Here is a 16,684-nt window from a genome sequence, read left to right on the forward strand (position 1 = left end):
ACAGTTATATGGTTAGGTCAAGGTTATAGACAAGTACAAATATAGTTAGTTTTATGCTTTACAAGTTAATCTATAATTAATCACTAGTTATTTGAAATCAATATTTATTTGTAATTACATGTTTCAACAATGAATTTACATCTATAATCTAATCATTCAACATTGTAATTTACATATTAAATACATTTCAAAATATCTAAAATAATAACTTTTAAATGAACATCTACAAAACTATTATTTAAATTAAAAGATACAATAATCTAAAGATAATACTCATTAACAATGAAAATTTACAATTTTATGTATATTTAAACTGAAAAGAACAAAAAAAAAAAAACAATAAATTGATGGTATATTAAACGTAAAACTGAAAATAATTAAGTAAAATAGTACAAAACATAATAAAATACCTGGTATGTCGAAAAATAACAGCAGGGTGTAGTCAATAGAGGTCAAAAATGAGCTCTCATTTTCTAAATGTTGAAAATGACACTCAAAACGGCTAAAATGGGGGTACTTGTAACTTTTTGAAATTAGGTACCTGATATTTTACAGATCAAGTGACCAATTTTTAAGCAGTTCAGGCACCCGATTTGCTTTTCAAAAATCAGGGACCCAATTTTTTAATCGCGGCTCGGGTACCTCAAGTGCGATTTTAGAAACAGGTACTCGATTCTAAGCAAATTGGATACCCATTTCTTAGAGGTCCAATTCCGCAGATTTGACTTCTGTGAAATTGCGACCCAACTTTGTGCTTATACCCTAGTTAGAAACACTATGGTTTTTATTTTAAGGTTGTCATTGTTGGTGAATAATAGTAAGACTTAGTGGAGTCACAATTGACAAATGGAAGAGAGCTATTAGAAAATAGAAGGTGATATCAGAGCAAAGGAAGATTTATCAAAATAAAGAGAAGCTTATCGAAGATATTATGTAAATTCAAAAATGCCCTGTGGAAGAATCATGAAGCATCCTTATGGAGCCCTAATTAGGTCAAGCAACAAACAAAAAATTAGGTTAAGAAAAAATATAAATGAGATCATTGGAACATGGTTAGAGAGAGACAGAGAGTATGCACACCACAAGTTGTATGTTTATGGGAAAGAATAAGAAGAGTGCAAAGCAAATAATGTTGAAGAACAGTTAAGAAGCGTAAAGGACCTATCATGCTTTAGAGGGATGTGACTATGAGTCCTATTTAAGTCTCTTAACCATTAGTTTTTAATAGGACTTGGGATTTCCAGTTTGGAACTTATTGTAAATCCATTAACCAAATGAACATTGTATAAGTGAGATAAAATCTCTTAACAAAGTCATCTTAAACAAGATCGTGGATCCTCCTAACGTGGTACTAGACACTTTTAATAGGTTGCAATCATTCAAAAGATAACTTTATTATAAGCTCCTAACTAGTCACCTTATTACTATAGTGATGAGTTGTGGGTACCACGTCCATCGTATTTTTTCCCTCTGACCAAGGGTTTTTTGTGACACAAATATTATGTTATGAGTTTATATGTTTGGTTTTTAATGCAAGTTTATTTATTTACATTTCAGTAACCAACATTAAGTTATAGTGCACTCGTAAAGTTATTTGTAATAATAGAGGATATCAGTTTAAGTATTTTACTAACTATCAGTTTATATTAAGCAAGTTCACTAAGCAAAGTAACAGAAGGTTTGATAATGTGGAAAGTAATTTTTGACACTTAGAACTAGGCATTAGATGAAACAATACATGTTGGTAAAATATATGAATTAAATAAGCAATTGAAACAAAATGAGCTTGTTGATTTAACTAGTGAAAGAGATCCCTATATGTTTTGATAGAGAATGTGAAAGCCAACCTACTAATATAAATGATGAATCTGACAAAGACATTAATGGTAAGGAAGAAGAGCAATTAGAAGAACACTATACTCGAGATTACAACTGAAACAAAGAAGGGAACACAATCTACCTATATGACCTCTGTTATTGGTGGAATAGTAGAAATAGCAATAATAGGAGAACAATTGAAGGATACAAAATGAGATTTGGAACTCCGTGGAGATTCTAAAGAAACACAAGTTGCAAGGACACTGCACGATATGACAATAATTGAAACAACACAAGAAAAAAGAAAAAGATTCTCGAATACTAATAAAGAAGAGGATTCAAAATACTAAAGAAAAATCCTACAAAGCTAAGTTATGATGATCAAAAAATTTATGCAAAATGACTCAAAGAAATAACAACAGTGGAGAGATGGTTGAAAGAGAAAAGAAGCCACCGATTAAAATGCTACTCTTTTCACTCTTCTAAAGTAATGCCCTATGAAAGGCCAATTTTGTTAAAGGTTACAATGCACACTGTTAAATGTGACCTTGTTAAAAGATTTAAATCACCCTGCTAGAAGTGAGTCTTGTTAGAAGACTTTAGAGCACTCACTTGGAATGTCACCCGATTAAAGAATTTACAAATGACTCTTAGGTCAACCTTATCCAAAAGATTTACCTTAGATTGATATAATTGTTAGAGAGTAACAATAAGGCTTTGATTTGATACAACTTACAACTTCACTTGCAAATTACAAATCCTATTCAGTCCTCAATTTTGCTTGGCCTTCATACTTTGCAACTCTGATATCTTGTTCACACTTCACGCATTCATCTCCTTAAGCCTTCTTGCTTAATGTGCCATTGCAGACTCTTCTCTTAGGTGACTTGATGAAGACAAACCCTCAAACTTATTTTCTCCCTTAGGTTCTCGCACATGAAAACCTTGCTTCATGAGCAGCAATTCCTATAAATAGGAAATTAAGATATTTTGTTGCTTATTCTCCATTGTCCAATTTAGGGTTCAGATGGATTAGGTAGGATACAATGTATCTAACCCCTATCTCATAACTCTTCTAGAAACTTCTCATAAAATCCACTTTGAATTTGCCTACAAACAATTGACCTCAAATTTTGTGCCACCCACTCATCAACCTTATCTTTCACCTAGTTCACAAAATCCAAGAAAACAAACTTGTCAGCTCAAATTCATCTTGTCTACAATCTTTTAAATAATGCAACAGCTTCACATTATCAAGCTTTTGATTCCTAGCACATATTGCATTGCTCAGCATCCTTTGTGAAATTACTCAACACAGCTAAAGTTTACTGAGGCTTTGCATCAACAATTTTATCAAGAGGCCCTGGTTCAATATTAATGTTATCTTCTCCAAGTCTCACAGGTGATTTTGCTTCCACATTTACACACACACACACACACACACGAGATACATTTGAAGAAGCAAGCCAAGGACAAATTAATATACTTATTCATTATACCTTGACATATGTTAACTCATTATTTGAAGTCAATAAATACAAAGTTAGAAGAATTAAATATTTATTATTTTAAAACTAATATTTCATATATATTTTTAATTTGTATTAGACATTATATATTATGTTTTATGTTAGGAATGTTATTTTTAAAGGAATATTATAATTATACTTCTTTTATTTATTATTATCATATTTTGTAAAAGTGTCAAAGAATTAAAAGTGACAATTAGATTAAACTATTATAGATCATAAAAGGGAATCTTACTTATTAACAAAAAGCACATTAGTTGGATGTGGATATAAGTAAAGAGATGACAATGTAGTTAATAAGGGTCATAGTAAGGTGTACAAAATATCATTTTTAAAGTTCTACCATAAGTAATTCTCACCAATTTCCTACTTGAAGTGTTTCGCTTGTGCATTTCTACAAACAATCAAGACAAATCGAAGTCAATAAATCCAACATATCAATTAAAATATGATCATTTATAATAGAAGGAAGAGAGCTAATCCATTTTAATAGTGAAGAGCATGAATTGCACAAGAAACAAAAAACTTTGGCCTCAAAAGTACAAGCCCCTACTTTTAGGATGCAAATTTGAGTGGGTAGAAAATGCAAGTTTCAACAAATGGCCTCACCAATCTAAGTTTTTTTCTACCACTAATTAATCATATAGAAATCTCATTTCTTATCATTAAAGCTTAAATTTTTTAGTTTATTTAGTTAAGTGAATAAAATATATTAAATAAAAAAATCCACAAAAATCATCCACTTGTAGATATTTCAGAGCTTTAAATCATTAAGAATAAACTAAGAACAAAATTCATGTGACCTCCAACTTAAAAATAATCTTCAAAAATATCAACACTAATTTAGGAAGCCCCTTTCTATGGGATCACACCCTAATTTACCTACCACACCTCTATGGGTGGACCCATTTGCACACATAAGTTCACTTCCTAGTTTCTAACTATTTCATATGACAAGCTTAGGCTAAACATCTATCGCTTTCATTTTTAGCTATAAGATTTGACATCATGAATTTTTCGATAAACCTCTTCAGCTAACAGTCAAACACTAGGATATTTATTTAGACCAAATTTATTTGAAGCATGACTCGAACCTCATTATGATATCGCCAGCTTTTACCAACTCAACCCTTTATGAACCTTTCAACTACATAACCAACCTCAAAACCATTGACTAAGTTCCTAATTTAAAAACCTGACTCTAATCAATATCAATCAAGCTATTATTATTATTAATTAAATTTTAAAATAACATAAACACACATGTCATAATAACATTCACAACAATCTGATCTTCAAATAAAATAATACCAATAACAACGAATTCAAACCTGAAATTGCAAATCAAAGTACATGACATAGAGACAAAAGACAAATGAGTACCCCCACAAGCCATGATAATTACATTCAACCTCACATTTCAACGTCTAGATCTCACTATCTTAAGGTACCAAGAAATAATCATCACTAGCTACATAAAATATCTCCTACATGTAAAAAATATCAAAATCGACCTCGAATGACATTAATACCATGGTCCCATCAAAGACAAAACAAAGCACCTAAGATAGACACAAAAACATAAAACAATATAATACTAAATACATAAACATTATCCTCGCCAACGTATATAACAATACGTGTGCTTGTTCTTCTCCACGATATGTTGAATATTCCACAACATATCCATTCGGGGACGACTTTTTTTCATGTGCAAAGAATATGCGGAAAATGATTCCGCCGATCGAATAACACACGTGAAGAATCATTTTGAAGTTGGCGAAACGGTCAAAAAATCGTGGGCACGACATTGACAGATTTTTAAGGCCAATCAATTGTGCTCTACCAATCTACCTAAGCCTAAATTTCCACCGGCGAGGTTCGATCCCGTGACCTCCCCTATGTATTTATGGTATCAGTACTCTGTACACCAGAGTTTTCAGCAATGTGACCAGGGCTACAGGAGGGTATTGTGCACTAGACATCATTATGGGGTCTTTGCTCAATCAACTCCAAGGAATGTCATTGATGAGTTGATGTGACCAATTTGAGTAGGAAAATTATGCTAGGGTTCGTTATGCTGCCATACAATTGTATAAATGAATGAAGGTATTTTAATGGTGTCCATGGAACAGTCCATGAGACCACAAAACAAAGATCTATTTTGTTTTCATGTTCTTTTCTGTATTAGCTCTTCTGTTATGAATCTACAGAAGAAATCTGGTGGTTCGTCAAAAAGTTGATTGGGTAGGCATTTCTGTTGTTCTCGACTTCAAATGATTGCTGCAATAACACCAGTTCCACTCATAATTACACGGTTCACTCCAGCTTCACCTAACCGCTCAATTACTAGGTTCAAAGAAATTGAAAAAAATGATTAACTGAAAGTTTATTAATTAAGACATCATGTACTGATGGCCCTCCACTTTGATAGTGTCTATCCACCCACAAAAACTGTTTTATTCATGCAACATTTTATTGCTTTTACAAAATGGACCTAACGGGAAACGAGCACTCTAGGTGTTCTACACAGAGCTTCTTAAATGCGGGAAAGCCGAAAGCATATAACTATAAACTCTTAACCCACCAAGATTTGTCAAAAAAATCAGCAAATTTCAACATACGGATTAAGGATTAAGAACTGTAGGTGCAATAAGTTAGCCTAGAGGACTAGTGCGCCGTTTCTCCTAGTGTTTTCCTTTGGTATGCATATGGCTAAACTGTAGGTGCAATAAGTTAGCCTAGAGGACTAGTGCGCCGTTTCTCCTCGTGTTTTCCTTTGGTATGCATATGGCTTTTCATGTGAAACACCCTACCATGTAGAGCTTTGTCTGCCTATAAAAGATCAGGTTGCCTGCAAACTAGTTTAACTTCCGAACAATAGATGGGACTTCTTACCTGAGTTAGGGTTTAGGGTTTACAGATTTGGTTGGGCTTTTAGTTGAGTGGTATAAAAGGCCTTAGTATAAAAACCCACTATCAGTCTGCAACTGGTTGCAACTGGTACATAACTGGCATCATAAGGGAGGTGTACATAACTAGTTTCCGTCAGTAAAGATTATTACTGCCTGTGCACACAAATCCAATAAATAAGCAATGGAATTACTGTCAGGAACACAAGGAATCTCTGGGTTAACAAACATAAATGACATTACAGATCCACAATGCCCATTAAATTCTTCCCAACCACGGTGTGGGAACTAAAAACTAATCTATAAGAGCTTTTCATTGAGAATTCATACATCAGCAAACATTTACTTAAATTTTCCATTATACCTACCCTTGCAGACTCTTGGTATTTCAATTCCAGAAATAAACATTAATTTGAAAACAAAAATTTTTAACTCTTCCTGTTCTTCAATTGACCGAACTTGGGCAAAGAGTTCTGAAATAAACATTTACTTCAAAAACCCAGATCATAAATTATTCCCACATTTTCAATCATATTGAACAGAAATCTTTCACTGCCAGTCCCAGTTGAACAAGTCTATTGCATAAATGAAAAACCCTGGTTACAAACCTTAACCCTATGAAAAGGGCTTTTGGGCAGTCATGTTGACGACTGAGAATGAACTATATAGTCAAGAAAACATACAGTAACAGTCCAACAAAAAAGAGTAACGGAAAAAGTATTCAAATATGTACTGTTGACATGGATATAACAGTGTGTTGATATTGCAGTGGCACTGTTACAGCAGCCACTTGAATTCAAGCCATGTTTCATGCTCATACATGTCAGTATTGAGATGAAATGAAGGTGGAGGGCCTGTGGTCCATTGAAGCCCAGGACCCTTCAGATCCATTAAGTCACTCAAATTTACCAGTAACAAGAAAAAATGTATGATGCTTACAAAACTATATATTGACAAACATCAGAATTTTTTTCCCACAGTAATGAGAGCCATAAACCCAGAGTTACAAAATCAAAGAGCAACTAGACTAACAGAAAATTGATAAAAGTGGTACCATACTTAAGACTAAGACTCATTGACTCACTCAGATTTACCGGCGCCAAAAAATTTGCATTTTTCTCACAAAACCCATTGACAAACATCAGAATACTTGGGCAACAGTAATAACAGTAACTGACCAACATAGTTACAAAAAAAAACACAACCATCAGAAAATTGAGAAACCCACTACCATCTCTAGACCAAGTCTGTGGCAAGCTTAACAATGATACATGAGAAGCCAGCACGGGTAGATGAGTTGGCTTGAGGTTGTGGGTAGTTCCCAATGGTCTCAGGTTTAAGTCTCTACCTGAGTTTGAGACATCTTACCCATGGGAGACTAGTCTCGCCCTAACTCGCATCAGCAGCTGGTCATCGCTGAGCTAGGGTACACAGATACGCCATGTAAAAGAGAAAAGAAGCTTACATATGATACATTATTGGCACAAATGACTCATTTTTTTTAAACCCATTAGTCAAAAACTGAGAAAACCAGTCCAAAATTTTGAATAAGTCTGTAACAAGCTAAAATATGACACATTACTGGTACACAAGATCCATTTCTTTAAACCCATGAATCAAAAACTGAAAGAGAAACCAGCACCATCCTTGGACTTGTCTATAATAAGCTATAATATGACACATTCCTGGTACCATGATTCAGAGAAAACCCTAATGGAAAAAAGGGTTTAAATTAAAGTCAGTTAAAATGTGGTCTGTTACAATTTCTCATCTCTGGCCTCCAAAGACAAAAAGCCAATAACATTGATGAATAGGGAGCAGAGACATGAAAGCTCTGAAATGCATAACATTGATAAACAGAGAGCAAATGCCACCATCACCATTATTAGGTGCCTAAAGTGAAGATCACTTCTCTAAAGCCTACTCTAAACCTTAACAAAAATCAAATCAAACCTCCAAAGAAATCCTCTCATTTCTTCAACTTCTTTGCTGCTGGTTGAGAAGGAGCCTCATCATCTTCATCCTCATCATCTTCATCATCATCGTCCTCATCATCCTCCTCATCTTCGCCGTCATCATCGTCGTCATCTTCTTCATCACCGTCAGGCACGGCTCCGTCATCTTCTTCATCATCATCCTCCTCTCCTTCATCCTCATCTCCACCCCCTGCGCCGTAACTTTCACCGTCAGCTCCCACGTTAGTCTCCTCCTCTTTTCCCTCCACTGCTCCGTCATCTTTGCCGTCAAGTTTCTCCTGGTTCTCCGTTCCGTTCTGCTGCTCACCATTAACAGGCTTCCCCCCTTCACCTTCTGTTGCGGTCACAGGATCCTGTACAACAAAAAAAACAGCCAATCATTCAAGAAACCCACCAAAAGAAAAATGCATCTTGAGTTCTGAAATCTAAGAAAAATGGAACTTTGATGCGTTTTGAAGGAGTGGGTACGCATTTTGAACTCATATTCTGACAAAAATGAATTTTGATGCGTTTACAAGAAGTGGGTATGCATTTTGAGCTATGAAAACGAAACAAAATGAAAATTTGATGCGTTGAGAAGAACGTATTTTGATCTACGAAGTCGTACAGAGATAGTATTTTGAGCTCTGAAATCTAACAAAAATGGGATTTTGATGCGTTTACAAGAAATGGGTACGCATTTTGAACTCCAAAATTTAACAAAAATGGGATTTTGATGCGTTTACAAGAAGTTGATACGCATTTTGAGCTCCAAAATTTAACAAAAATGGAATTTTGATGCGTTTACAAGAAGTGGGTAAGTATTTTGAACTCTAAACTAGAATTTTGATGCATTTACAAGAAGTGGTTACGCATTCTGAGCTATGAAATCAAGCAGAGATAAAATTTTGAGCTCTGAAATCTAACAAAAATGTGATTTTGATGCGGTTTACTACAATTATATACGCATTTTGGGCTATTAAATCGACCAGGCAGAATTTTGAACACCGAAATCTAACAAAAATAAAATTTCGGTGCGTTTACAAGAAGTGGGTACGCATTTTGAGCAACGAAATCCCAGAATGATGGAATTTCGAGCTCTGAAATCTAACAAAAATATGATTTTCATGCCTTTACAAGAAGTGGGTAAGCATTTTGTGGTATAAAATCGAACGGAAATACAATTTTGAGCTCTGAAATCTAACAAAGATAGAATTTTGACGCGTTTTCAAGAAGTGGGTACGCATTTTGAAGTCTGAAAACGAACAAAGATAGAATTTCGATGCATTTAGAAGAAGTGGCTAGGCATTTTGAGCTCTGAAACGAAACAGAAACAGAATTTTGATGTGTTTTGAAGAAGTGGGAAGCATTTGAAGCTCTGAAAACAACCAGAGATAGAATTTTGATGAGTTTATAAGGAAGAGATGGAGTTTCGATGCATTTTCAAGAAGTGGGTACGCATTATGAACTCTCAAATAGAACAAAGAAAGAATTTTGACGAGTTTTGAAGAAGTGGGTACATTGTCTTACCAAAGAACAAGCCATGTGTTGTGTATTGCAGATGTCTGCAACTGCAACTGCAGCCATGGCGGAAGGATAAGCTTTGGCTTGTTTTCTGCCTCGACTAGTCTGTTGCCTCTGCTCTTCTTCCTTGATTCGTTCTCTCTTTCACCCACATAAACGCGATCCCATCGACTACGGTATGTCTTCCCTTTGTCAAGCAGAAGGAAGAGTAGGAATTTAATAGTGGATATTAGGTGGATTAGGAGATTTTTTATAGCATTAGATCACTCTAAATTAGGTCATTATGTGCTCCTGATCAACGGACCATCCACGCAAAGTTTTTATGGTACACTTACTTTTCTTCGTGATCTCTTATGATTCGCTGCACTACACGTACGAAGCATCTGATGGATCATACTAGATATTGAATGTATTGGAATTCTCAAGTGATCTGAACAGCTAAAATCGGACAAGGATTATTTTATTAGTAAAATTAAAGTCTATGGATCAGAATTATTTTCTGGTTATTAAAAGTACTGCAAGTTTTTCGTGGTTTGGATTAGCATTGTTTTTTAAGTAAAAATTAAGTATATGAGTTAGGATTATTTTATTAATAAAAGTAGTGTAAGCTTCCATAGTTTGGATTATGATTATTTTATGGTTTGAATTTTTCAAGTTAGAATTAGGTTTATATTATGAATTAAATTATGTTGATGGGTTTTTATAATGTGAGTTTTATGTAGTTGTGGGGATTTGAATGAATAAATGATTGTGAGGCTTAATGGGACCCATTGAAATAGTAGGAACTTCAAAATAGGGTGTTGTAATCTTAAAGGATTTGGCAAAAAAAAATTAACTATGTTTTTCAAGAGTAAATGTTGATCACAAGGTCATTCTTTCGGCTTGTATTTCTTCAAACAAGTCACCTAAATTGTTTGTTTCTAAAATATCGTCATAGTTGGAGTGCATGTAAGTGAATGTTTGACACTCCATGATAAAATATCGCTATAATAAAATGTAGTTGTGTCTCATCACTCCATGATATGTGTCGTTTGTGAGTTCTATTGACTCTTGTGGCCTTGTAGACATCATTATAGACGTCATTAAATCTATTATATTACTAAAAGGTTAGGATTGTTTTATTAATAAATTTATGTCAATTGGTTAGCACATGTGAGTTTTTCATAGTTAGGATTAAGACTTTTTTATTAATAAGATTAATAAAATTTTGTGGATGGGAACGTACATGTGCAAGTTTTTCACATTTCAAATTTAAAATTATATTATGAATAAAAATATGTGGATGGGTTAGTATGTACAAAGTTTTTCACTATTCATCATAGATCATTTGAAGAACTTTTCATGATTATGAGGAGTGTGTTGTTTGTGGATTCTATGGGTTGTTGTTGCCTTGTGGAAGTCATTAAAATCTATTTTATTAGTAATAGCCTAGTCAATGGGTTAAGATTATATTAAAAATAAAATTATGTCAATGGGTTAGTATGTGTGAATTTTTAACATTTTGCATTAGATCATTTGAAATTTTTGACATAATTCTAGGAAGTGTGTGCCATGTATGCTAGCCTAGGTCCATCGTTAAAATCTTTCATTCCATTTCATTCAAATGTGAAATTTTAATTATAGGTACTAATGGTTTTGGATCACATTGAATGACTCATCATGGAATGAACAATTAGATCCATGTGGATAAGGATTTAATAATTAACAAGTGTCACCTAGTTTGTGATATTAACAAATATCATGTTATCTAGCAACTAGCCTTTGATTGCAACATGTTTGAATGATTATATGATAATAAATAGCTACATGGAATAGAAATGATGATTTTTCTTGCTACTCATTTCATCTTAAGTTTGCATTAAGAAATCAAAAAGGTTAATCTTTAGTAATAAGTTACTTAATGATTTTACTTGAATTTCTTTTGTCGATACATATTCATATTCATATTCAAAATCAAATGTTTACATTGTTAAATGTCATTAATACATTTCATTGGTTAAAATAAAAGTACATTTATTTAATCATTATTTTTAAACTAGTAAACATGAAACATATAAAATTCAAACATTGTTTGTTTGTCAAAGAATTGTACATTGAACATACTCACAAAACTATGATAGTAATGATATGTTTACATAGATTGATTTTGAACAATAAATAATTATTTTTTACAAGTTTTATTTTTGTTATAACAACTTTATTTTCTTCTTATAACTTGATGGAATAACATTCTTTATATTTCTTATTACTCATTTAATCTAAAGTTTATAATAAGAAATAAAACAAATTAAGCTTAAGTAGTAATTATGTAACCAGTTATTTTTCAAACTTATTCACTATCACATTTGCATACTATTTTTCAAAATCAAATGTTTATGTTGTTAAATGAAATCAATAGGCATGATTAGCTAATAAGAAAGTACTTATTTTAGTGGTTGCTTTTAAATTAGTCAACGTGCAACTTATAAAGTTCAAACATAGTTTGTTTGTTGGAGAGGTGCATTGAACATATTCACAAATCATGATAGTAAGCAACAATATCATGACATGGACTAGTTATGGACTATAAGTGATTAATTTTCATGTTATTTTTTTAAAACAAAAGTGGGCATGCCACTATATATATTAATATATAATAGAATGGTTCCTCTAACAAGTCTCTTTAATTTTTCAAAGGCCAACACAACATTAAAATACCAACTAGGATAGTTTCTCTTTGAAGAATTTAATTAATATTGAGATGTATTTGAATGAGGTCAATATCTCATTACATTTAAAATTTATTAATTAGAGGATTTTTCAAATCTATAGGTGACAACGAGGATTGAAATGGCTCACTTAATATTTTGTCACTATTTTAAATATTTAAAAGTACATATTAACTACATTCTATTATTTTTTCTTTAAAGTCAAGAATGCACTCAACATATATTCCTAAAAGTTGGGTTCATAATAAAATTAGCAGGTGATGTGAGGTGTTGCAAAAAGATATCACCCGTGAATTTAACAAGGTTTTCAATTTTACTACTCAAGGGAAAATATTGAGAGTGAGTCAACCTTATGAAAAGTATTTGAGGGGTTTTTTAAGTGATACAATTGAATGAATCACCTTAAAATGATTCAAATATTTCTTATACTAGTAATGTTGATGCAAGAGCATCCTGGGTGTAAGGGCAATCTTGCATCCCCCAAAAAAAAAATTGTTTTTTTGTTTTTGAATAGGAGTTATTTCACTGCAGAGTTGTTATTTGTGGAAACTTAAATTCTTTAGTAAGTTGGTTGTATGAGCTCAAAATATTCTAATTTCACAGGTGGAGATTTGTCTTAGATATGTTAGCCTTCCACACAAGTTTCATTGCCATATCTTATGTATTGGTGAAGTTATGGAAAATTTGTTGGTGTGAATTTTTGGTAAAAAAAACTTCAAGCTCAATTTTGAAGGCCTTAGAGGCTCCAAAACAAGGCCAAACTTCAACTATTAGGCACTTGCACCATCAATGTTGTTGAAAAAGAGTTGTCATTTCAGAAAAGGGGTTATACTAGCCAATTGGGTCAATGGTTTGAAAGTTATGGTCTCCAAAAGTTGGGCTACTTGAAAATCCTCAAAATATAATTTGTAATTATTTTGATCTAATTCCATGTAATAAAATAATCTAATTTTAGGGTTGGTCAGCCTCAAGAGTTAGGGCTAAATGTCTAGAACCCTCCCAGGCAATAGAAAATTGCCTATATAAGGAAGACTCATAGGTTGTTTAGGGTAGTTCGGGTGGTGGTTCACAACTTTGTCTTGTTGAATATTGTAAGGAAGGAGTCCATGTGGCTTTACATATCATATTTTTGAAATATGTAATTCTATATTTTTGAGATAATAAGAAGCCCATTTTTTTTTCCTCACAAATTGTTGTTGTTTCTCTATTTTTGTTGTGTTTGTGGTATTAAGGGGAGCACTCTTCATCAAGTGGTATCAAAGTAGGAGTTCTTGAGTGTATAAATAGAATGTTGATTGTGAGGTAGTTTGCACTAGGGCTTGTTAGATAACTAAGAGGGGGGTGAATCAATTATGTTCAGTTATCCTACAATCTCTTTAAAGATTTACAGTACCAATAAAACATCATAAAAATTATCATCAATCACTCGGTTTGACCATCCAACTTATCATTTAACTCTTTATATCACTTTTTTCTAAACTATAAACTTATAGTTCTTTGCGTTACGTAGTGTCAGTAAAATAACTTAGTAACAACCTTGTAGATACTTAGTTATTACTGAGTTGAGTATAAAGTAAAATATGTAAAACAACTTGCAACACAAATAACATTCACACATTTGATACCATGATTTTAATGTGGAAACCCTGTGAAGGGAAAATCCACCTGGGACTGGCAACCCAAAAATATTCACTCTTCTAAAGTGAGCTCTACTAGGATCCAACCTTATTAAAGGTTATATACACATTGTTAATGTGACCTTGTTAGAGGATTTCACCAAAAGATCATCTAGACCTTATCACTCCTTGATCTTGTCTAAAGAGTGACCTACTCTAAAGGACTTACAAACACCACTAATCAATGTTACCATATAGGATTTCTTTGACTTGTTTGGTCCACTCTATTTTTGATATTTTCTGCTATAATGATTTGAAAGTAATAGTGTAAAAAATGATATGTTAAGTATAACAACTACCTTTTCTTATTCAAATCTATGTTCTATTCTTGTCAATGTCTAATCTCTCACTCAGTTGATTCACACCTTCACTTTATACTAACATTGCTCCTCTCTCCCCTCTACTTTTCTCAATTTACCTTGTTTTGTTCTTCTTCTCTATACTTCACATTTACAACAATATCAACAACATAAGCAACATACTCAACACCGTGATCAGCTCTAAACTAGCAAAAAAAATTGTCTTGATCTCCTCCTTAAATAGTCATGTCTAAGCTTCAAGATTCTTCCATCTATTGTTGCTTAATCATAATCGTCAATCTTAGATTCAATATAGTTAACCATGTATAAACTAGAACTTTGCATAGAACTATGTGCTCATCCTTAGCTTTCTTCAATCTCCATAATTAGATCTTTATAGAATTATCCTAGTCATTGATCTTTTAGCAAACTTTGACTTGTGTCTTAGACCATCTCAAACTTTCTGAATTTCCATCAGAAGTCAATCTTAGATTCCAATTCTCCAAACTTGTTCTTCCAGCTACTACTCAATAAATATAACATTCACTCTGAAGGTAATATAGAACTCAATTAATACTAGACCCACTCAGGAAATATTGAATTTACCTTTTACTTTGTCAATTGCTCGAGTAACATTGTCCTCATTCGGTTAATACAACCTTCCTTTATTAACCTTATCACTCGGTTAAGCTTAAGTTCTTCAATACATTGAAATGATATATGATTGTGAAATAATCAAACCAACATTGCATTATCTTTGTCCAACTCATTCAAGTACCCATTGAATATCATACTTATCAATATTGTCTTTATCATACTCGCTTCAAATTCTCTTCATCAATCAAATGATATATTACTCTACTGAGTTAGCATGGTGTCTGGGTAGCTAAGACTTGACATCAATGATAATATAACAACCAATATGACTCTTTTACATACATTAATGGCATTACCAATTACATTCTTAGTTAGGGCTAACAATTCCCCCCTTTGGCATTAATGACAACACATAACATATGATTTTATATTACATAAGATAATCAAATGTATGCATGTCATTAGTACAACATTTTAGCTCTTTGTCTTCAATTGGCTCTCTCTCTCTCTCTCTCTCTCTCTCTCTCTCTCTCCAACAAATTCCTTCATCAGATGTACTTGATTTGTGATCTTTTGCAATATATCTACCCTTCATACATTCTTCTCCCCCTTTGGGTATATTTCTCCTTGTTTGTAGTGTTTATTGATATTCTCATCCTTTAGTAATCTTTTTCTTGTTTTATTTTTTTCACTTCTCCCCCTTTGATAACAATGCCAAAGGTCATTATAAAATTCAACATGAAACTTATAAAACCTTATAGTTATCCTTGTACCTTGTATGTATAGTATTCATCAGTTTCATCACAATCTTCTTCACAACTTCAGAAATGCTCCTAAAGTGTGAAATTTTGCATCAACTCCACAAAGATATTACAATTCATCCATGAATTGATACATCATGCATCATTACCTTAGTGAATTTTGGATAGGGCCAGGACCCTAGTCTACCTCTTAGATACTCAAAAACATCCTTAGGCAATGGCTTGGTAAATATGTCAGCAATTTGTTCCTTAGACTTCACATATTCAAGCCTCACTTTTTTCTCTTGTGCTTTCTCTCTCAAATAATGATATTTGATTGATATGTGCATTGTTTTTGCACGCATAAATATATTTTTTAAATGTATATTGCACTAGTGTTATTACAATAAATAGTAACATGCTTGGTTACCTCTTCTTGCATTATTTGAATTATTGATTGTAGTGACAACATATTCAACTTCAATGGTATATTGTGAGATATAACTTTGTTTCATACTTATCCACATTATCAATCTTTCTCCTAAAAAAAAAGCTCCACCACTTGTGTTTTTTATGTCATCAACATTACCAACCCAATCAACATTTATGTAGACTTTAAGAATAAAATCATCCTCTTGTTTATACCATAGGCCATAGTCATCAATTCCTTTGAGATATTTGAATATCCTTTTTACAACAGTCAAATGAGTCTCCTTTGGATTAGATGAAAACCTTGCAACAATTCCAATAGTAAGTGCAATATCTTCCCTACCATGTACAATATAATTTAAGTTACCAATCATTGATTTGTATTGTGTTTCATTTACCTCACCAGTAATGTCTTATTTTGATAATTTTACTCCAATCACCATAGTTGTACCAACTGGCTTAGACTCATCCATCCTAAATATTTTCAAGATTTTCTT

At 32.8% G+C, this 16,684-nt stretch overlaps 1 protein-coding gene across 1 annotated transcript; it reads right to left on the reverse strand.

The window, feature by feature from the left end:
• Positions 1-7,956: 7,956 nt before the first annotated feature.
• LOC149540232 (uncharacterized) lies at positions 7,957-9,929 on the reverse strand. The gene is made up of 2 exons (XM_089801376.1): positions 9,745-9,929; positions 7,957-8,588 (listed from the first exon to the last, which is right to left on the reverse strand). The coding sequence occupies exons 1-2, from the start codon at positions 9,799-9,801 to the stop codon at positions 8,229-8,231; spliced, it is 417 nt and encodes a 138-aa protein (XP_089657502.1). The 5' UTR covers positions 9,802-9,929; the 3' UTR covers positions 7,957-8,228.
• Between the last annotated feature and the right edge of the window lie 6,755 nt (positions 9,930-16,684).

The sequence above is a fragment of the Cupressus sempervirens genome, chromosome 9 (assembly GCF_028749045.1).
Source record: "Cupressus sempervirens isolate cs-2001-9-10 chromosome 9, ASM2874904v1, whole genome shotgun sequence".
NCBI classification, from domain to species: Eukaryota; Viridiplantae; Streptophyta; class Pinopsida; order Cupressales; family Cupressaceae; genus Cupressus; species Cupressus sempervirens.

What these genes read in the sequence shown, in the direction of transcription:
- LOC149540232 (XM_089801376.1), bottom strand. Translation starts at nt 9,801, where the DNA reads ATGGCTGCAGTTGCAGTTGCAGACATCTGCAATACACAACACATGGCT. An exon ending in AACACATGGCTTGTTCTTTG is followed by an intron (nt 8,589 to 9,744) that starts GTAAGACAATGT and finishes TTTGTTGTACAG; the next exon opens with GATCCTGTGACCGCAACAGA.